At 40.9% G+C, this 24,362-nt stretch overlaps 1 protein-coding gene across 1 annotated transcript in view; it reads right to left on the minus strand.

Moving 5' to 3' along the window:
- Positions 1–23,809, minus strand: part of znf385b (zinc finger protein 385B) — a 297,152-nt gene extending 273,343 nt beyond the window's left edge. Inside the window, exon 1 of the mRNA XM_041201482.1 lies at positions 23,712–23,809. Within this exon, the coding sequence (XP_041057416.1) occupies positions 23,712–23,730 (19 nt within the window). The 5' untranslated portion in view covers positions 23,731–23,809. The remainder of the gene's footprint in view (positions 1–23,711) is intronic.
- Between the last annotated feature and the right edge of the window lie 553 nt (positions 23,810–24,362).

Consider the following 24,362-nt stretch of genomic DNA (forward strand, 5'->3'; position numbering starts at 1 on the left):
TTTAATGTAAATTCCATTGTTCCCATATGTCTTTGGAATTTTGCCTTTCTCATAATATAAATTTTTCCATGGTGCGAATGTTATCAATAACCTTTGGGGAAAATATACACACTGCTTGGCCTAGCTTCTCTGGCTAAGTGTAACATCCTACCATCTCTTTGAAATTCAAATTGGCCTGATTTACCTAAAAATGCAAATTCTCCTCACCTTACATTCTAAGACTTCAGCCATGTTTACATATTTAGCATTTCAAACCTAGCTTCTTTTGATGAATCAAAGCGTCCAGACCAGCTGTCCCCAATTCAATTAAATCCCTTCCATACACACACACAGAAAAACTATCCAAACCTCACTATTAACCTACTTTTACAATAACCCACAACAATATTATGAGAATTTTATATTTTCACGACACACAGAAAATACAAAAATATTCATGGCTATGGGTCACAGAGTTGAAAGGAGTTAAGGCACAAGATCAGCCACGATCATAATGGATGAGGCAGCATATGGCCCATATGGTCTACTACCGCTCCTATTTCTTGTGTTCTTGATTCTGAGGGGTCTTGGCAGGGTAGATGCTGAGAGGATGTTTCCCCTCGTGGGGGAATCGAGAACTAGGGAGCACAAGTTAAAAATAAGGGGTCTCCCATTTAAGACAGAAATGAAGAGAAATTTCTGCTCTCAGAGGGTCTTTACTAGTCTTTGGAATTGTCTTCCACAGGGAGCAGTGCAGGCTTAATCACTTAATATATTCAAGGATAAGTTAGTCAGAATTTTTTTTATTTACAAGGCAGTCAAGGGCTATGTGGAGAAGGCAGGAAATAAGAGTTAAGGCAGCGATCAGCTCAACCATGATCTACTGAATGGCAAAGCAGGCTCAGTGGGCCGAATGGCCTACTCCTGCTCCTACCTCTTACGGAGCAGAATTTTCCATTTGACGTGCGGGGGGTGGACTCCGCACATCCATGTGTAAAATGACGCGCGGTGACGTCGGGCGAGCATCCCAACGTCACCGCGCACCATCGCGATATTTTGCTGCGTCAGACTTCATCTGCTATTAATTAAGGGGCCAGTTAAGGCCCTTTAGTCTTCAAACTACACCGATTTTTGGGCGCCTGTGCGATTTTCGGGTCGGCACACAGGCACAACGGGCAGGCGGGTAGGAGACTTTTCTATTAGCCTCATCCACAGGCAGAATAAGAGGGCTCAGTGGGGTCATGAATCTGATTTATGAAGCATTTATTGGAGAAAGTATTTTAAACCTGCCTGTGTAATCTGCAGTGCTTCAGAACGGATCCCAACAGCTTTTTCTGGGCTTTTAACCTTCAGGTCAGCACTCTGCAGTGAGGAATCTTCTGCGGGCCTGTAGCTGTCAGGAAGACATAGCCTGGGTATGGGATCTGATCTGTGCACTGGATGCAGCTCCTCTGAAGGGGAAGGGAGGGGATAGGGCTAGAAGGAGGAGGAGGCCAGGGGAGCCATCTTTGATAGTACAGGCACAGGCACAAGGGGCGCAGGGCCAAGAGGTAGCCCAAGGTGGAAGGGGCCGCAGAAGACGCCACTATCCTGCTGCCAGGGTATACAGGCGGCGAAGCAGTTACCCCAATATGTCTAAGATGCAGTGCCGAAGGAGGCTCCAACTGTCAGGGGAGACAGTCAACTATATGTGTCAGATGATTGGGCCTGCGATCTCCCCTGTGTGGGCGGACACGCCATGCCAGTGGCTCTGAAGGTCACAGCTGACCTCAACCTCTATGCCTCTAGCTCATTCCAGGGCTTGGTGGGTGATCTTTGCAGGGTCTCCCAATCAGCAGTCCACGTTTGCGTCAAGCAGGTCATAGACGCTCTGTTCAGGCGTGCATTGACCTTCATCCACTTCCGCTGGGACCAGGCCAGCCAGACAGAGTGAGCCAGAGGCTTCGCGGCCATTGCTGGCTTCCCCCATGTCCAGGGCACTATAGACTGTACACATGTGGCCATCAAGGCGCCAGCAGGTGAGCCCGGTGCCTTCGTCAACAGGAAGGGCTTCCACTCCATGTATGTGCAGATAGTGTGTGACCACAGGATGCTGATTCTACAAGTCTGTGCAAGGTACCCAGCAGCTCTCATGACGCCTACATCCTCAGACACTCCCAGGTGCCAGGGCTCTTCAGTGCTCCAGCCCGGCTGGATGGATGGCTGCTGGGTGACAAGGTCTATCCCCTCAGAAGGTGGCTCAATGATGCCTCTCCGCCATCCAAGAACAGAAGCTGAGCAGTGGTACAATAGGAGCCATGCCTCCACAAAGACTGTGGTGGAGAGAACCATTGATCTTCTCAAGATGTGCTTCTGATGCCTGGACCGCGCAGGGGGCGCACTCCAGTACCCCCCCCCCCCCCACCCCAGCAAATCGTGTCTCGGTGATAGTGGTTGCATGCTGCACTCTCCACAATCTTGCGCTGGAAAGGGGGGACGCAGTGGACGATGAAGATGTCGAAGCAGTGGCTGCGGCTGCACACGACGAGTCCAGCAGTGATTCTGAGGATGAGCATGCACAGGGAAATGCTGAGGGGGTAGAAGCTGACCCAGGAGTACTCCAAGGAGGCAGGGAGGCCCAGGATGCTTTAATCCAACTAACCTTCAGCTAGCACAACACAGATGGATCACCAGGACCAGCCTTGCCTGGCGCCTCGATACCCGACACCCAAGTGCAAAATCTGCCAAGTCATCAGCAGGGACTAAGGGCCTTGGACATAAAGTTGAATGTCCAAAGAAATACTCATGATACTTTTCTTAAATATACACATGCAGAAGAAATGAGCCACCTCAGCCATGGTCACACATCTGGCATTTAATGTGTGATTCAGAAATTCTCACAATTATTAAAAAGTGTAAACAATTAAATATAAATCATAAGGACCTAATCTTGGGCCAACACAAAAGCACCAGTGAGAAACCCTTGGTGTGCCTAATGTGCCTTATGTTTACGTTTATAGGTGTTACGTCTTGGTGCTGCCCCATCGCTGGGAGTGGCATCTGAGACAGCCTGTTGACTCTGCTGTCCTGTTGGCCTCGATGGCCTTGGCAGTCGTCTTCTGGTCCATGGAGCCTGTGCTGCCCTGCCGGGGGGGGGGGGGGGGGGGGGGGGGGGGGGGGGGGGGGGGGAGTTGCCAGTTCCACAGCTTAATTGGCCCACCTGTGTAAAATGGCGGGGTGGAACCAATCGCGGGTGGTGATCGGGTCCACGCCCGCCCGTGCCCGCTCCTGTTCCACCCCCCAACAAACAGAAAATCCTGGCCATAATCTTATGAGATATTTTAAACCCAGCTGTGGCTCAGCTGTCTCTGAGACAGAAGATTGTGGGTTTAAGTCCCACTGCAAAGACTGGAGTGAAATGTCTTGGCTGTCACTCCAGTGCAATGCTGCACTGTTGGAGGTGCTGTCTTTTGGATGAGATGATAAACCAGGCCTGGCCTGTTCTCTCACGTGGACATAGCAGATCCCACAGCACTATTGCAAAGAACACTGCGGAGATTTCCCCAGTGTCCTGGATCTCTCAACTAAAATCACCAAAACAGGGGGGGATGGTCAGGAGGGAGCAGGAACACATTCGGAACATGTTGCAGTCCCCACCATCTTTACCACATCTTTTTCAGGGTGAGGGGCTCTTAAATCCAACTGTCCTATATTACCGCTCACAATTTTTTCCTACTTTTGTAGATGCAGGAATCAAGTAAACCCAACTGAATAAAAACTGTCGCCCTATACAATCTGCTTAGAAGGTCCTCTAGTTTTGAAGCCGTCATCAAATTTTGTGGATTTGTATTTTCCCCATTCTTTACCCTGATTTTCCTGATAACCACCAAGATAGGAATTGTTTGTGGGCAGCACATATTAATTCTGTGAACACACATTGCGTTGTGTTCCTCAAAAGTCACTTTTACTATTAAACTTGAATATCTTTAGAACAAGTGATTCTAAGGTTACTGATTTACTAGTTCCTATTTATATGCTGAGGTGCAACATGTAATTTTGCTGAACTGTTCACCATTGCAATTTGTACATCTTAACTAAAACTTTCTGTTCACTGAGCATGTATCAATATCAGGTTCTGTTGCCAGAAATATTTAGTTAGGATGTAGGTGATTATAAAAGAGGACAACTTACTTTCAGAAACTGATTTAATCAGGAAACAAACTATTGTTTCAATTTTATAGTTTCCATGGAGACCAAAGAACAGATGGAAGAGCTCTCTGGATACAGTATAGTGTAAAAGATAAATTAGCCTGATGCACGGAATCCTTCTTTTCATACAGCTCGTTGGAAAAATTCCATTGAAATAATAATTTGCAAAGAACTCTAAGAAAATATCTGCATTTGACATAAGTGCAGTTCAAAGTGAAAAGAAATTGAAAATCCAGTGCAACATAAATTTAAACGGTATTATCCAACAGCAATGCTTACTTAAATTACGATTAAACATCGAAGCATTCTATACATCAAAAGTGTTTAATCAACATTTTCAAAAGAATATTTACAATGGCATTCTGCCTATGTTCCATAATTGAAACAGTCTCAGTTTACATATAATACAAATGGTCACAGGAACTGTGAGACTTGCATGCTGTTTCAAAAAAATAAAACCCAATTTTCTCCCTTATTTCCTGAAAGCAGTGAGTCATATTTGGGTATGGTTCCAGAAGTGTAAGCAATCCTCGAGTGCCTCACCCAGTGGACATATTTCATGTCTAAAACCAGTCAATGTTTATAGGCTATTACTTTATGAGATAAAATCTGTCTTCACCCAACAAGAATGTACAAACGCCTTTAACAATCAGGAGTGGCAACCTCATTCTCTCTCCCTGTCTCCTGCTGCCCACTCACCCTCCACTTGCCTCAGCATTACATTTGAAGTAAGTCAGAAGAGGAGGGACCAGCATCAAACTTAGATCTTCCTAATCTGTAAGACTCAGTATCATACCACACAGTTCATGAACCTATGGAGCCATGCAGGGATTCAATCACTAACTTAAATTTAGCAAACTTCTCATTTAAATACAATTTATCAACAAAAAGGGAACTGAAAAAATTATTGCATTCACTCAAGTTGTTTATTTTGGTGATTTAAACCCAAACTTATGGGGCAGTTCAATGTTAACATTCTAAATACTTGGTAAATACTGTGCACCTGCTGCAGTACGTCTACATATCTGTCCTCAACCATTACCTAGAAATGTTAGCAGACAACAAATTAAGGCTGTTGTGAAAATTGAGAGTTGCATTCCATGTTTCCAAACTACTAGAACCATTTATTGCATTATGCAAAGTTGACAATGCTTATAGGAATGTGTACGATATAGAAATGTTGTTAAGGTTTTCAATGGTGAACTAGGATTAGATTATTACCGGCTTAGATTTTCTCATACCATTATAGTTTAATAAAATTACATGTCAGAGTGATTCAGTGCTATGCAGTGTTGAATGGTATAAATAGCTTTTTGCTTTAATAGATCACAATGATCGTGAATCAAATTCATCAATTTTCCTGAACAAAAACTTTGCCTATTTACCGCATCCACGACATTGCTTGGTTAATTTAAAACTCCTCTTTCAGTTGAAGTATTGGTGAGTCTGCACTTCCTATCGTTGCAGTGCCAGAAACAAATGTATACCAGCCATCTAAAATTATATTAAGAGCATACAAGTGCAATATGTGCAAATGATTGACAGCAGTCTTTGGTATTAGGGACAACCATAAAAATGCATTAAAATGTAAAAACTTTGGATTGCAAGTGAATCTTTTGTAGTGATCTGCGCATTTGATATTCTGGCTTGGCGATGGTAGAAGGATTACTGCCCCAAAAGTGTGCTGGGAGAGGGCTGCATTAGTGTTAGACTTGTACTGCTGGCACTTGATCCTCATTAAGGATACAAAAATTATGCAAATAATTATGCAAGATCTCCCTGCTGTACTTCAGAAGTGATATTGCGGAATGTCTGTGTGAAATGGGTGTACTTCTAAATTAATTTCCCATCCTTCAATTTGGGAAAGATGTGTGTCGCTGGATTCTAAATGAGTATGAGCTATTATTTGTTTTATTTGTTTGCTTTTGTTGCAGTTAGTTTAATACATCATTAGTTCTTTGTGGTAAGAGAGATAATTTTATTTTACCCATTTTCCTTTTCTTGTCTGGGATGGTCCTTCTTATCTATGGACTCTAGGCATGTTACTTGGTTGCTGGACAGGATGTAGTCATACCCTTGTACTTGCTTGACACTTGTTTACTAGTACTACATCTAAGCAGGTTACAGAGAAGGCATGTTACTGTAGGACATGGTGTTCCAACCTCTCTCTCTCTCTCTCTCATCCAACATATGACTGACTGGTCTCAGTGATACATCATCATCTACTTCATACATTAGTATAGCCCATCTGTTAACCCTTTATACTACATTTACTATTTCCTAAGACCCAGGAAGCATGATTGACATGTGTGTCAGGTTTTGCTGGGAGTGCAGGCATCCACTAGGAGTTGGAGATAAAGAAGATTGCAAGAACGAGAAGAGGGTGACCAACCTGTACCTGAAGTGGATCAAACTAACCTGCTGTATATCAATAAGATAGACTCACAGAGCCCACCAGAGCTATGTGCGTGTCAGAGGAGGTGCATTTTCACCACCTACGTTTCACTAGAGAGGCTTTTCAAGTTGGAACCATGTCATTAATTGTACCTTCCAGCACACAGTGAAATAATCTTAAAATAGTGTAAGCTGTAATTGCACATACAAACAATAGTCCAGTTAAACCAAATGGAACCAGAATGGAACCAATGTATGTGATACAATGTCACAATGGTATCCATGGATGGTAATCTGCCAATGCGGCATTCAATATAAGTGCAGGAAATGGAGCAACAGCTCTGACATGCAGAGTGTTTTAGCCATTTATAATTGTGAAATTCAAAAAAAACATAAACATTGGAGCAAACATTCAAGTCAACACAGATGTGACTACACACAATGCAGCTAGTTTGCTTACAATGACTGAGCTGTGATGCTCTCAGAAAATGAGTGTAGTATGGCATTCACTGCACATTAAATCTTGAAGGTATGCCCTAAAGAGACATAAGTATGCATGGAATTTAATGGAAAGGCTGTTCATTTGTAACTAGTTTAATTTTTGTACTAGACTCCATGCTCTTCATGAGTGCTTTTATTCTGCGAAAATATTACAGATGATCAATAAGGGTGGGTTTGCAGATTCCCTAGCCAAACAAACATATTCTCAAAGATCCTGATAGTGTTGTAGTCAGCCAGGCAGTGAGTGAAAGGAAAGTGCACTATTTTTGACTGAAGTAGGTCCAGAGGTGTATGAGATGCTCAAGAATATGCCCGTGCCAACAAAGCCAAAAGACAGGCCATTGGTGGACATTTAGTGTGAGCTGAGAAGGTACAATCCTAAGTCACTGGAGTTTGAAGAAAGCTATTGGTTTGGAACAAGTAATCAGTTGCCCAATGAAGCCACGTCCTTGAAAAAGCTGTCCATTCATTGCAATTTTGGAGAATTACAGGAGAGAGCATTATAGGACAGGTTTATGTGCACTTTAAAAAGATAATGCATTCACAGTAAGTTGATGACATTGCCAAAGTTAACTTTCGACATAGCTTGTCAAACAGCATTGTCCATGGACATAAAACAAAAACAGAATTACCTGGAAAAACTCAGCAGGTCTGGCAGCATCGGTGGAGAAGAAAAGAGTTGACGTTTCGAGTCCTCATGACCATTCTGTTTTGGATTTCCAGCATCCGCAGTTTTTTTGTTTTTATATTGTCCATGGACATGGTGGAATGAGACTCGAGAGAAGTTGAAACTAACAACCACCAGTTTTCTGTTGGAGTAAATAAGCTGCAGATGAGAAAGTAGAAGGCCCCAGTGATGGCTGTTCATGGTAGCAGTAGTACAACAAAGTCCAGTTATGGTGCTTAGGCCAATATTAGGCACAGAATTGTTCACTAGTGAAAGCAAAGTGCAAGAAGAGGCGTCATCTTGTGAAGGAACGTCACAGGAAAGTTAATGGAGAGAATGCTGGCTGGAGGAGATGACAGTGGCTGCATACAGTTATCAAACAGCAGCAGATCGATAAGGGGTCGGTTGAGACCAGATGATCCAAAGCACAAGAATGTCTAATGGAGATTCACTAGGCAGATTGGTCTAAGTGGCATTGCGTGGAGGTCCAGTAAACATGGAAGTTGACACAGGTGCATCATGATTCCTGAGTTGCCGCATTGTGAAAAGTTGTCAAAATTAGCTGGAAAAATCGCAGAATTATGCAGTTATGGAAGAGAGAAGATTCCCATTAATGGAAGTGCATTGGTTCTGGTCAGATACAATGACCAATGTGAAAAATTGCCCATCATTGTGGTGAAAGGTGAAAAGCAGCTTTTTTAGGAAGCAACTGGTTTACAGCACTAAAGTTAAATTGGCGAGAGCTTTATTGCACTAAAGCAAAATTCACACTGCAAGATGACATGATTGACAAGTACTCTCAGGTGTTTAGTGAAACTGGCAAACTGATTCAAGGGTACAAAACTAACTTCTGAGTTCAGAGGAATGCAAGACCAGTTTATTGGAGGCTTCATCCAGTTCTCTACACTGACAGAGAAGGTGGAGCAAGAACTGAAAATACTTGAGATTGAGAACATTATCTCTAAAGTACAACAGAGTAATTGGGCTACTCCCATGGTGGTAGTACTGAAGTCAGATAGTCGGGTAAGAATATGTGGGGATTGTCAGGCAACTGGAAATCAGGTACTGAAATGTAATCCACCCAATACTTTGTCAACGTGGAGGATCTGTTCACAATGTTTTCAGAAGGCCAGATTTTTTTCAAAGCTATATCTGACAAATGTCTATCTGCAACTTCAGTTAGAAGGTGACTCCAAGCCATATTTGACTATCAATATGCATGTGCGTCTACTTCAGTTTCATAGGCTGCCATTTGGTGTTTCCCTTCAGCCTCCAGAAATTTCCATGGGGTTATGAACCAAATTTTGCAAGGAATTCTGGGAGTAGAATGCTATTTTGATGACATACTTATTTCAGCTCCAAAGAGGCAGACCCAGAATGACAGACTGAAAAAGGAGCTCCAAAGTTTGGAAAAGCATAGAGTTCAGGCAAAGACACACAAATGTGAAATGTTTCAAAACTCTGTACAGTATTTGGGTCACAGGGTAGACAAAGATGCGTTACATTCTACCAAGAGTTAGGTTCAAGCAATAAGAAATGGGTCACACCCTTAGAATATCTCTGAGCTTGGATCTTTTTTGGGCCTAGTGAATTACTAAAGTAAACTCATACCAAATTTGGCAACATTATTGCATCCAGTGGATGAACTTTTGAGGAAGAGTGTTCAGTGGATTGGGTGAAAGAGTGTGACAAAGCATTCAAATTGTGTAAATAGCAACTGGCAGAAGGCGCAATGCTTGTACGTTAATATGTGTGTGATGCCTCACCATACAGAGCAGGTGCTGTGATATCTCACCTATTGGATAATGGTGAGGAGAGACCAATTGTATTTGCCTCACACACATTCAGTGAGTGAAATTATGCTCAGATAGAACATGAAGCATTGTTCTTGATTTCTGGAGTGAGAAGATTTCATAAATACTTCTATGATTGTGGTTTCATGTTCAAAACTGATCATAGGCCACTTATGGCTATTTTGAATCCAAAGCCTTCTGTACCCACTTATGCTGCAGCCTGAGTGCAGAAATGGGCTTTGATCTTGTCTGCTGTGAAGTACGACATTATGTACAGATGATTGGAAGATGCTTGTAATGCCGTTATGCTGTCTAGATTACCATCTCTCTAATGTGGAAGATGTATTTTTTTTTTCATGCGTAGTGAGTTGCCAGTCACAGCAAATGACATTGGTGGAACAACTCGTAGGGATCCCCTAGTGTCAAGGGTGTATGGCTAATTTGCAAACAGATGGCCATGTGGAGAGGATGTTTCCTCTTGTGGGAGAATCTAGAACTAGGGGTCACTGTTTAAAAATAAGGAGCCGCCCATTTAAGACAGATGTGAGGATTTTTGTTCTCTCTGAGTGTCGTGAGTCTTTGGAATCCTTTTCCTCAAAAGGTGGTGGAAGCAGAGTCTTTGAATATCTTTAAAGCAGTGGTAGATAGATTCTTGATAAGCAAGGGGTGAAAGGTTACCGGCGGTAGGCAGGTACGTGAGGTTGGGGTTAAAATCAGATCAGCCATGACCTTATTGAAGGGCGGAGAAGGCTCGAGGTGCCGAGTGGTCTACTCCTGCTCCTAGTTCATATGTAACACTGATATTGGATGTAGAAATCAGGCCATTTTTATGCATAAAAATGAGTTGTCAACTGATAAAGATTGTGTTAACGGGAAGCCAAAATTGCTGTCAATGTAATTGCTATGTGATCTACATGATCAAACTTGGCGAGGGGTCTGACAAAAAGTCTAGCCAGGAGTTATCTTTGGTGGTCAAGGACAGAGACACAGCAAAACAGCATAAAGTATGTCAAGCAGTGAAAAAAGAAGTCACCATCAGTCCCTTTGTGACCATGGAAATGGCCAGCTAGAGCGTGGTAGAGGCTGCACATGAATTTCACAGAATTTGAAGGACGACAGCTCTCCATCATGATAGATAGCCATTCAAAATGGGTTGAGGGGTTCCTGATGAATCAAGAACTAGAAAAACTTTAGACATTTTTCATTTTTAGTTTGCTGCTTCTGGGTTCCCAAAGGTGTGTCTAACAACAGGCCTCCGTTTTGTTCAAAAGAGTTTGCACAATTCATGAGAATTAACAGAGTAAAATGCACTAGAGTTCCACCATGTTATCCCCCTTCCAAAGGAACAGCAGAGTGCACAATATAAATTGTTTAGCATACTCTTGATAAACAAATGTTAGATACAAACCTGAACAAATGTCAGTTTTCATTGGATCACCGACTGATAAATTTTCTGTTTATTTATTGTTGCAGATCTCAGATTGCTACTGACAGAATGCCAACCGAATTGTTTCTTAGAAGACAGCTCAGAATAAGATTTTCATTGCTGAAGCCACAGTAGAAGAGAAAAAATTAAGAGAGAAAGAGAGTCATGATAGAGATAGTGAGGGAAAGAAGTCTGAAGTTGAACCATAAGGTTAGAGTGAAGAATCATGTCAAGAATCACAAATGGTTGAAATGGCTACCAGGAAGAGTTGCAAAAATATGTGGTCCTTGCATGTATTTTGTCAAGATGTTTGGTAGTGGAAAGATTAGGTTTGTACATACAGATCATGTTTTACCATCAATGGTTCATGAAAATAAGGGAAGTTTGTAAGAATCAAATGAATCTAATGAATCAGATAGCTGGGATACGAGTTGAATACCAATAGTTACTCCAACACAAGTCGTGCCAGAAACTAGTACAGATCAAAGTCAGAGTGACACAACTGATAAAGTGGAAAGTAAAATTATAGGTCAAGATCAAAATCAGCTTTTATTGGAGAAAACTTCACATCAGATTCAGTCCAAAATGGGTCAAGGTCCTTCTGTAATTCCTGATGGGGTCAGGAAAGAAGGTATCCTCTTAAGATTAGGAAACCAATGGTTAAACTTGATTTGTGAATAAATGAAAAACAAAGAAATGTATAAAATTTGCGTGGAATATTAAGTAACTTTCTCATTAAGGAGGGAGAAGTGTAATAGCGCCCATTTGTAGCTATTCGTGTATGTATATATGTATAAAAGTCAAACCGGATTAAACTAGTTTCACAATTGTACCAGACTCTATGCTGTACACATGAGTGTTTTTGTTCTGGGAAGATATCACAAACACAAAGTGGCATTTCATTTTGGGCTGCTTGTCTGGTACATGGTTTTTGCACAAGGCCAAAGCTGTGCTCTCACTAATGAATTGTTATTCAAAAGAGCCAACCGTGGAAAATTGCAGTCAACTCACTGCATGATGGATCAGCTTTAGGCCAGCAACTAGGCACAAGAACACAAAGTTATCTTGGGAGTGGAAAATCAACCCTATAATTGTCTGCTCATAAACACTATAGTTTCAGTCTGCAAATAACTGTAATCTACAGTACGGATGTTCACTTTACAAATGTCATCAATTTGAATTTGGGCAATTATTTCCAAAGATTATTCCAATATAATTCATAGAAGAGTAAGCCAAAGATATTCAGAAGATATTTTCTTCTGGTCACTAAATTTAATTAAAGAGAAGTGTGCAATGTTGGTAGAAAGAACCTGTGTTTATTGCTATTTGGAGAAGCGGTCTTAATCAAAAATGTGCTGAAGGAAATGAGAGAAAACTATTAAAAAACACTTGTTAGCTTGTTGAAGCTTTCTTCTGACTTATCTGAGTCCAAAATTTTGGTTAACTGCCTCTGCTTTCCCAGCCAGACTGCACATGTCCACTTCACAGAGGTTGCCATCCTACAATACTTCCCCCAACTGTCACCAGCTTCATCATCTGTCCTTTCAAATCCATCTAACATAGCTCTTCATTACTCATTTCCTTGGTCCACTGTTCTTTGGTGGCAGGAAGTGATAGGGAATTTACTCTCTAGTCCAATGCAGAAGAGGGATGGAGGGTGGAGAGAGGGATTGGGGAATGGCTAAGTTTGCTGTTAATGAGGATTTACTACTCAAATGGGGTGAGGAAGGGGAGATGGATGAGTCTTTAATTACTCTAATCAGTTATTGCTAGTGTGAGTGAGAAAGGATGTGGGGGCAGCGGGGAAGGGTGTTGCGTGTTGGGCTGACTCCGTTTTCATTCCAGGAATTGTTGCTCAATGAGGGTTAGAATATAGGTTTACCCTTAGCTCCAGGGTTTACTGCTCATTGGAGGGATGGGAGTTGTAGGGAGAATCTACAGTTAACAACAATAATATATTGGGCCACATGGATCAGAAAGTAAATTCACAATCACCTCTTCCCATCACTGAACAATGGCCAAAATTGGACCAGAAACACATCCCCCTCCACCCACTCTTACTTTGAAGAAAAAGGAGGTAAAGGAACAGAAGTTGATATTTATCCTCTGTTGTTAACGATGCCCCTGATAGACTCTGCGCTACACATTTCTGTGGAAGCCAGGCTCAGAAGGTCCAGGTAGAAATGTGCAGCGCATTAAGGCAGGGGAAAGTTTTGAGCAAAGCAGCAATCTGATGATCATTGCCACTGCTTGGAAGATCCAGGCCATAGGATTTTTAACGTAATGAAAAATCCCAAGGGGCTTCACAGGAGTGCGAGAAAGCAAAATTTGACACTGAGCCACATAAGGAGCAATTCAAGCAGACAACTTGGCTTGGTCAAACAGGTAGATTTTAAGGAGCATCATAAAAGTAGAAAGAGATGTGGAGAGGCACAGAGGTTTAGGAAGGGAATTCCAGAGCTTTGGGCCTGGAATTATTGCTCCACGCAGTGGCTCAAGAAGCATTAGGCTAATTTCCATCTTAAACTGACTTCCATGTTCTAATTTTTCTTTCTCTCCAGGAGATTGCATGAGTTAGAGGGGGTGGATTAATGGTGTACATGGCTGTGCTAGACCTAGATGGTCCAAGTGGTCTTTTCCCCTTGTTCTATGTTTGTACTAAATGCCAGAGGTCACAGATCCTCTCACAGAAAGCAGGTGCTGGAAAACATTGAAACAGAGAACTTGAGCAGGAAATAAACTAGTTGCACTCTCTTTCAAATGTGTAGATTTGTTGTCGAAAGGACATGTTAACATTAGCATGTAGTGGGAAACAGCCAGAATGGTGATGGTGAAGCGAGGATTATTGGGCAGCAAGGATATATTTTAAGTGAAGATCCTGTCAACAATTGATGCGTCAATCTTCCTGGCTTCACATCATTCTTGTCCATTTCTGTGCCCAAGACTACAGGATGACCACATAGCCCCAACCCTCACACCACTCCCAGCCCTCTGGCTGAAAGGTTTTCCATTCTGCATTTAAAAATTATGCAGAATCCAGAAGAAATTAGCAAATTAACTTCAACACAGATAAATATGAGGTAGTACATTTTGGTGGAAAGCAAAGGGAAGTCACTTAGTAACCAGAAGGTTTGTCATGAAGCTATTAATGTATATAATATTTTGGAAAATATTTTTCTTTTAAAATAGAGGTTTAATCTCTGGGTGTGTCTTAATTGGATTAAAACCAGCTAGTCTGGGTGCTTTGATATGTACTAGTTAGATATGTAAGAGAGATAGCGTGCATTTGCACTTTTTGAATAGAGCATTCATGAAGTGGGGTGAAAATTTGATGCTTTTCCAGCAGCTACCAAGCAATACGTTTATATTACTAATAAAATTGGTGCTATGAAAAGGGTTTAATTGTTAAATGGTGAAGTTCAAAGAAGTTGTTGATACAGTGAGAATTAACATTCAAAGGGGCTGGTCGGTATAACTTCCGTCATTTTCAGGTGTACAGACAGAGGCAATGTAAGTTCAAAAGGCAGCTGCAAGCCTCTAACTGGCTCCATAGTGAAAAGAACCTCATTCTGAACTTGTAAGGTGAAAATGCTTTGCCTGGTGTTTGGTTAAGTGTATGTTGTTGTTGTCTTAATGGAGACTAGTTTTGGGATTTGTTAAAAGTTATGATAATCGTCATTTGTAGCCATGTGTACATATATTTTAACCTGCGTAAATTAATAAAATGCTTCATTTAATTTAATGTAAAACCTCGAGAACTAGTGGTCTGATTCTTGCATTTAGAGTCGCATCTCAAACACAACACTTAAAATTATTGGTTATGACAGTTGTTTAAAGTTTCCCTCTGGGATTTTTTAAATAACTCTGCTTTACCAACTGCATCATAACAAGGTGCAAGTTGAGGTGGGGTCGAGGAGCAAAGGGATCTCGGAGTACGATTGCACCAATCATTAAAGGCTGAGTCACAGGTTCGCAAGACCATTTTTAAAAAAAGTAAACCAAGTACTAGGATTTGTTTCTCTATTTCTGAAGGGATTGAATTGAAAAGAAGGGACGTTATGCTAAACCTGTATCAAACCTTGATAGGCCACACTTAGAGTACTACATGCAGTTCTGTCACCATATTATGAAAAGGATACACAGCACTGAAGCAGGTGCAAAGAAGATTTACAAGGATAATACCAGAAATGCATGGGTACACACATCAGGAAAGGATTGACAGGTTGGGTCTCTTTTGAAAAAAGATGACAGAGGGGTGACCTAATAGCAGTCTTCAAAATTATGAAACATTTTGATAAAGTAAAGAGAGTATAACTAGAGGCTGTCAATATAAGATAGTAAAAGATGACATAAGGACGTCAATGAAAAGGGATCTGGCCTCAGAAGACCATGAAGTAGAATCAGTATGGGTGGAAATTAGAAATAGCAAGAGTCAGAAAACACTGGTGGGAGTAATTTATAGGCCCTCTAACAGTAGTTATACAGTTAGGCAGGGCATTAAACAAGAAATTATTGAAGCTTGTAACAAAGGCAATGTAATAATTATGGGGCACTTGAATCTTCATATAGACTGGGACAATCAAGTTGGCAAGTGTGGTCTGAAAGATGAGTTTGCAGAATGTTTTCATGACGGTTTCTTGGAGCAATAGATTGGGTTACCAACTAGGGATGAAGTTATCTTAGATCTAGTATTGCGTAATGAAGCAGGTTAATTATTAATGTCTTTGCAGAAGATCCACTGGGAAATAGTGACGATAAAACCATTCAATTCCATGTTAAGTTTGAAAATGACATACTCCAATCATAAACAAGAATCTTAAAATTAATCAAAGCCAATTACATAGGTATGAGGGGAGAACTGCCTATGGTTAATTGGGTAAGTAGAGTAAAATATATGGAGATCAAAAAAGTGGGAAACATTTTTTAAAAATTCAAAATCTTCAACAAAAATACATTCAATTGAACAACAGAAACTCAGTGAGGAAGACCCGTTCCTGGCTCACACATGAAGGACAGATAGTATTAGATTAAAAAGATAGGCTTACAATGTTGCAAAGAACAGTAGCAAGTCTGAGAATTGAGAGTATTATAGAAACCAGCAGAGGGTCATCAAAAAGTTGACAAAAAGGGAAAAAATAGAATATAAGAGTAAACCAGTCAATAATATAAAAATAGATTATAAGAGCTTTTACAAATTTATAAAAAGGAAGAGTGGTGAAAATAAACATTGGCCCCTTACAAGCAAAGGCAGGAAAAATTATCATGGAGAATGGGGAAATAGCAGAGGCATTGAACAAATATTTTGTATCTGTCTTCATAGTAGATCATTGCATACCAGGAATAGACGGTAGCCTACGGGTGAAGAAGAGTGAGGAAATTAAGGAAATTAGCATCTGCAGAAAAAAGTATTGGCAAAACTGGAGGGACTAAATTCCAACAAATCCATGGCCTACACCTTAAGAATGCTGATGATACCAACCTAGATGGGAAGGAAAGTTGTGGGGAGCACACACAGAGGTCGCAAAGAGATATAGACAGGTTAAGTGAGTGGGTAACAAGGTGGCAGATGCAGTATAGTGTAGGGAAATGTGAAATTATTCACTTTGGTCAAAATAATAGAAAAACTGAATATTTTTAATAGGTGTGAAACTTATAGGTGTTGATGTTCAAAGAGACTTGGGTGTGATTGTACAAGGAACACAGAAAGTTAGCATGCAGGTGCAGCAAGCAATTAGAAAGTTAAATGGCTTGTTGGCCTTTATTGTAAGGGGTTTTGAGTACAGAAATAAAGAAGTATTGCCACAGTTGCACAGGGTTTTGGTGAGACCACATCTGGAATACTGTGCGCAGTTTTGGTCTCCACATTTTAGGAAGGATATACTTGCATTGGAGGCAGTGCAGCAAAGGTTCACCTCCTTGGGATGAGGGGATTGTCCTATGATGAGAGGCTAAGTAAATTGGGCTTATATTTTCTGGAGTTTAGGAGAATGAGAGACAATCTCATTGAAACCTACAAAATTCTGAAAGTGCATGATAGGGTAGATGCTGAGACATTATTTCTGCTGGTACGGGAATCTAAAACACAGGAGAAAAGTCTCAGGATAAAAATTCAATCATCTCGGACTGAGATGAAGAGGAATTATTTCACTCAAAGAGCTGTGAATTTTGGAATTCTCTACCCCAAGGGTTGTGGATGCTCCTTGGTTGAACACATTTAAGGCTGTGATAGACAGATTTTTGGTCTCTCAGGGAATTAAGGGATCAGGGGAGTGGATGGGAAAATGGAGTTGAAGCCCAAGATCAGCCATGAACATATTGAATGGCGCAGCAGGCTCAACAGGCCATCTGGTCTACTCCTGCTCCTGTTTCTTGTGTTCTTGAGATAGTCACCAAGAAATCTAATAGGGAATTTAGAAGCTTCTTTACTCAAAAAGTGATGAGAATGTGGAACTCCCTACCAACGGGAATAGTCGAAGCGGATAATATAGATGCATTTAAGGGGAAACTAGGCAAGCATATGAAGGAGAACAGAACAGATGGTTATGATGGTCGATTTAGATGAGAAAATTTGGAAGGAGGCTCAAGTGGAGCATAAACACTGGTATGGACAAGTTGAGCTGAATAGCTTATTCTGATATAACCTATGCACAACAAAGAACAAAGAAAAGTACAGCATAGGAATAGGTCCTTCGGCCCTCCAAGCTTCCACCAATCATATTGCCAGTCAGCTAAAACATTTTGCACTTCCGGGGTCCGTATCCCTCTATTCCCATTCTATTCATGTATTTGTCAAGCTGCCTCTTAAACACCACTATCGTACCTGCTTCCACCACCTCCTCTGGCAGCGAATTCCAGACACTCACTACCCTCTGCGTAAAAAACCTGCCTCGCACATCTCCTCTATAGTTTTCTCTTCTCACCTTAAATCTATGTTCCCTAGTAATTGACTTTTCCACCCGGCTAGAAGTTTCTTTACTCAAAAAGTGGTGAGAATGTGGAAAGTAATCCATTGCAGAATATTATCAAAGCTGTAAAGGAGGGAGCCAAATTGGTTTGAAATGCCTATATTCCACCATAATCCAATTGGTGGTTTGAGGCTTAATGTACTTCCTTTCAACCTTTGTTCAGGGATTCATCATTGGTTTTACTAACAGGAGCAATCATAATGTTCCAACATCCAGCTGTCCAGTCAATGCATCATGAAAAATGTTAGCACAGTGGACCTACCACAAAGCAATGGCTGCTGCCAGAGCAGGCCATTTAGTCCTCCCAGCCTGTTCTGCCTTTCAGTGAGATCATGGCTGACATGCATCCAAACTCCATGTATCCGTCTTCACCCCATATCCCTTAATGGCTTTAATTATCAAAAATCTTCAATCTCGGATTTAAAATTAGCAATTGATCTAACTCAGTTGCTGTTTGCGGAAGGGAGTTCTAAACTCTGACCACCCATTGTGTGAAGAAGGGTTTCTTAACTTCACTCCTGGCAGGTCTGGCTCTAATTTTAGGCTTTGTCCCCTAGTCCTAGATTCCCCAGGTAGTGGAAATAGTTCTCAATCTACTCTACCTCTTCCCCTAAATATCTTGAAAACGTTGATCAAATCACCCTTCTAAATTCCAGGGGATAACCTAGTTTGCTTGCTCTCTCCACATAGCTTAACCCTTGCAGTCCATGTGTCATTCTGGTAAATCTATGCTGTACTCTTTCCAAAGCCAATATATCCTTCCTAGGATTCTGCTGCCCACGACTGCTTATAGCATTCCAAATGTGGTCTAACAGTCCTTTGAATAGCTGAAGCCTAACTTCTACTCCCTTGTATTCTAGTCCTTGTAAAGGCTAGCATTCTATTAGCTTTTTTGATTATTTTCTATACTTGTTCATGATATTTTAATGATCTAAGTACCTGGATCCCCAAGTCCTTTGGAATTTCATAGTTTCTACCTTCCATCACATTCTTCTATTTGTGTGATCTGAGACCATGGGTGGAATCATCCCAGGTTTGCACTAAGTACTGTAGTGCGTGAATGAAACGACGTTTTACCAGCTGGCCATGATGATGGGTTTTCACGCCTTATCACCCCAAACCCGCCGTATTACTGATGCATTCCCAGGAAACAAGCTGTTTCCATGGTGGGTGTGCTCTCATTTGCCCGCCACACCATCATCTTGCCACTTCATCACTCCAGGCACCACATCTAAAGCACATCTCTGCTCAGTGCTTCCAGCCCAGGACTGCAGCAAAAAGACTGCAGCCCTCAAGTGCCTTTTGGACTCCATGGAGGCCCGCTGTGATGTCCTTTTCCCCCACTCTGGCTGCAAGAGGGCCAGCTACATTACCACTCCGGCTTGGTAGGCGATGGCAGTGGCGATCAGTGCCAATATTGCACAGAAGAGGTTGGCCATCCAATGCAGGTAGAGGACGAACGATCTCATCTGTGCAGACAGGGTATGGCAACCCTCTCATCACTCTAAACTCACACATTCATGCCCATCACACATTCACAGATATCTCACTCACTGCCAGCTCAAGGGACATCACCACCTATTCTCTCACACATACCTTCACATGTCCATCTGGCCTCATCTCCGCTGGAGACTGCCTCCTCAGCCCGCAACATCTTGAGGCCACTTGCACAGGTCAACATGTGCCCCCTCATGTCCTGGGTTATCTTCCTTCCCCAGTACAGCTCTTGTTCTGCAGTCTCTTCCCTTGCCTGAGGCCACTTCTCCCCCTTACCCAAGCAAGGTATTACCCTGCAGCCGTTGAAAAGTCATCCACACGTGGCTGATCTGGTAGATGGAGACCTACCCATGAGCCCCCCTAAAAGTGATGCGGTGCTGTCTGTGAAGCCTGGCGCTGATGACTGCAAGTGCTGACCGAAGCAAAGGTAGGCAAACAAACCTTGAAGTCCCAAGCAAAATGCAGCCCGCCAAGTGCATGCCTAGATGTGCTGTTGTGAAACACGTCAGTATGTTTTCCTGCCAACATGGACGGATGATCCATTGGGGGGGATGAGTCTGGTGGCCTGGCCTTATAATGATGTGCTGATCTATTACAATGAGGTTCCCAACGTCCGATGGCGGGGAACACAGCGGAGTGGATCATCGCAAACTGGTTTCACGACGTTGTGAAACCAATTTTTGGTCTTCTCACCATATTGTCTGCTCATGCCATCAAAAACACCTGCCGCCAGCGGGCACGGAAAATCCCGATCCATAAGTATGTTGATGGAATTAGAGTCTTTCCTATTCATATACTTGGTAGGGTTGTGAGCAGCCTTGATTTTTACATACAACTGAGCAAAGTTCTGCTTTTCAGAGAAGCCAGTCAGTCACTGGCTACAAATCCTTTTACCTCCTTTCAATGAGGAAATTAACAAAAGTGTTCCGGCTGACAAACGTAACTTCTGTCATCTGTTTGATTTGCTGCTGGACCCAATCCTGACCATTCTGGTATCTGTCAGCAGTGGTAACTTGAAATGATTCAGGTATGTTGAAGCTCAGGACTGTGTTGACTTACACAGCAACAGGTATGAATGTCCCTATGGCAAATCTGCCCACTGGATTAACTTTGTAACTCAGTGGCAGTCAAGATAGGGCTCCTCAGAGAAGGTCAAATGCCTTTACCTGCACATTTGAATTCTTGAATTCTGGACCAACTGTTGAGTAAGTATCAGACATTGGCACTGCAAACACATTTACCCTTCTTCCCTCTGCCTGAATTCCACTTCATCCTCCCACAATGGAATGCCCATTCTGGATAGAATAAGTGCAGCTGAAGGTTACAGCAGCAACCAGTGTTGTGACTGCAGATTTGTGCAAAAGGAGCCCTGTGCTACAAAATGGAGCAGGAAGCATCACTAAAACAAGGTAAAGCTGAAATTGGAGTATGAAAGTCAACCAATAAATTAAATTGCAAGAAGGTGTAAAACAGTCAGTCACAGATTTAAGAATCAAAATCCTCAAGCATGCAGCATGGGTTCCTTTGTTTTATGTGCGTGTGCAACAAGATAGAAATCCAGAGGGTAGAAATTTGTGGAATTCATCAATGGCCTATTTAAATAAAATTAACCAAAGTTAAGGATATAATGAGACCCACACTTGCTCTCAACATGACCGGTAAAAAATGTAAAATATTGGCATTGCAGAATTGTGCACACAGTGATTTCAGACCTCAGGCCAACTTGTCAAATACCACGGCGAATTCACTGGGACTCTGCATCTGAGAATCAGTTCCATTATTTAAAAAGTATTTTTTTGTGCAGAACATAAATCTTTAACAGGATGGATATGCTAATCATGATGTTGCACTGACATCAGGCAGTCACGTGCCAGGCGCTCTGTGCAGCAGACAACTAACTCAGAGGAGATGTGCCTTCTCTGCAACCCACTCTGTACATACTGTAAATAGTGTGAATAAACTAGTTTTTAATACTCAGGTCTGCCTATAATTTCTCTTTGTAAGAGCCCAGACCTAATTTGTTCTTCAACACAGAAGTTTCAAGTTCATGATTGGAGTTCAGATTCCATAAATTATCGAATGTATCCTTGATAACTTGCCCCACACCTCTGACAACGCAATACTCCATGAACTTCTAAGGTAACACTGAAAGCCTTCTAAATGATGTCAGTGTCCTCTTTCACAAGGCACATAGAGGCTGACAGCTATTATCACAGAGTGCCTATCCTTTGAAAGTATTAATCTGCAGCACTAGGCAAAATCATTCCTTAAATCACTTCTAGGCTACAAGTATTCAGGAGAATAACAGAAGATACTAATTAAAAGGGATTTCTGTGACTTCCAACCAATAGTAAAAATGAAACAAAAATAAGTGAGGAGGTGGGGCCTCAAATCAGTAAGCCCAAGGAAATATATTTAAAATTATGCACTCATCAAAATTGAGACTGTGCACAATTATAAATTATTTGATTCATTAAAGGATTTGGTTTCCCTATGGTTAACCTGTGAAGTAAACAATATATTTAAATACTGAGTATTCTATAGGATCCAAAAGAATGCCACACATTTCAACTGTAAAACTGAGTATTCTTTAGTTCTACCAATGCTGTAATTATTTCAACTGTAAACATCAAATTTATAGGCTAATACACACAGGCTTCTTTTTGGGGAAAAAAAACATAAGCTAGTCACTTTGTAATTTGCACTTTGAAATTTCTGTTTGAACTGGGGTCAATTTATGTAGTAGTATCTGGGAGCAATCAACAACACTTCATTTTCTTCAAGTGCAGTGTGCATAACAGTTTAGTAAATTATTTACAAAATGATTATTCTGGCAAGAGTATATCAAACGTCTTTATCAAGAGTTGTTTCAAATAATTTTGTGAACCTGCACAAACATAATGGAACGCACCTAATAGCATCTGGGAGGAGTTTAGAAACGTTGCCCTTAATCTCATCTAATTGAAACCTTTAAAACAGCTGCAAAAGTTGCAGGCATATGGATAATTATCATCTGTGCTAATCTTGCCCTAAGGCAAGAAAACTTCCTGCCTTGTGCAACTAGTTAACAGTCAAATGAGGTTTAGCAAGATCTAACAAGTACACCTGATGAAATAAAACTGTAAAGCTGGGGCAGTGTCTAAATCAACAGCAATAAAAAAGTGTTATTCCAGTAATGTTGCTCATTTAAACAAAGGATAAATAGTACTGCACTCAATATAATAAGCAGAAAACGCCCCAGAGGCCAGGATGTTAGTGCTCGGCAGTAACAGGAAAATTTGGTGCCCATCAATCACACTCTTGATTTGTTAAAGCTAGCACATCATCCTGGTACTTTGTAAAATATCGCTTCAATAGTTGTTGTTTATGTAATGATTGTGGCATATTGTAAATTCAACTTCACATCATTCAACACTGATTAAGTGGATATTTATGCCAAAAAGTTAAATCAAAAGCTGTTTTCTGTTGGCATAATTGAATTCACTTCTGCTGGTTGAGTTATTTTACCTCTCATTTACTAAATGAATTCTTCTTTTGCCAATTTAGCCTGCTGGCAAACCCACATTGTGCGCTTACTTTCCCTTCAATGTGCAAAACAATTTAACACATTAGCAAATTACAGCAAATTAAACACAAGAAATCCGTTCCTTCTACAATAAATATTTTAAAATTCTTAACAACCAATTCTTACAAAAATGCCATTGTAAGTTTCTGGTAAATGAATACTGTACTGAATCACACTTTGTGCAAAACGGATTACCATGAACAGGCTAATTATCATAGTGATAACAGGTTTACAAGTTATTGTTAAAGGCATTCTTTAATAATTCTAAATAAACACTAATCTACAATTAGGTATCTATATTTTATGTTTGACAAATAATAAGTAATTTCTTAAAGCCAAATGGCACTAACATTCATAAAGTTATGGTCCGCTCCTAGACATTTTATAACATACTTTAGGTTTATACTGTGTTTATATTAGGTATTTGCAAACTTTTCACAAAGTTATTCATTGAGCATGATTCTAATATTTCAATTACATCACTCAATTGGGTCTTAAAAACTTTATATCAAAAAAATCTAAGAATGTCCGTGATTGAACAGACTGTAAACTCTACTTCAGAACTGAGTTTCCTATGGAAATTCTTAACTTTAGCCACATATCTACTACTTCTTCCTGAAATAGGTCCGTCAGACTTCTGCAATAAAAGACAAACAATCTGCATACAAAGTTCAAGTACTACTACTGAAGATCGCAGTTAGAAACAGAAATCTATCTTCCACATGGTTTTACTTACCCAACAGCATGTCGCGCATTTAACAAGTTCAGCAAAAGCGTAAGCTATGAAATGTAGTCTCAAAAAGCATTAAAAAAGGCTGTGGGTTGACTCGATCAGTCTTGCAAAGTTTTCACAAAGCACTGAACGTGAGACTTCAGAAACATGCTTCTATTGAATTGTACCCTAAGGCAACCGAAGTGCTCACCCTCTATTGGTTTTCCTTTAAAGAAACTAACTGAAACAATAGAGTGACTGTCAGCAGCTGCAGCCACCTCAAACTGCAAACCCATGAAGCCACAGAAAACTAGGTCAGTACACTAAGGTTCCCAACTTGAAGTGTTAAGATTTGAACACACAGATGGCCTACTCTCATATTAATTTAAATCAGGAATAATCTCTTCTACTATACACCTCTTGGCTAAGACTTAGAGCCTGAAATAATTTAGCCCACCATAAATCAAGTCTCAGACATCTTTTACTCTTTGTTCCAGATTGCAGACAAGAAGAGGGGTGGAATATTAAACAGAAATGCTAATGCATTTCATTTCACTGAGTGTGGAAAGAAATTACTTGAAAGAAGATAGATTAAAAAACCAGACAAAACTAGTATTTTGTTGATAATGTTCTCATATTTTCAATACCATAGATGCAGGTTATTAAAATCATGTT

Source organism: Carcharodon carcharias, chromosome 12, assembly GCF_017639515.1.
Source record: "Carcharodon carcharias isolate sCarCar2 chromosome 12, sCarCar2.pri, whole genome shotgun sequence".
Classification (NCBI taxonomy): Eukaryota; Metazoa; Chordata; class Chondrichthyes; order Lamniformes; family Lamnidae; genus Carcharodon; species Carcharodon carcharias.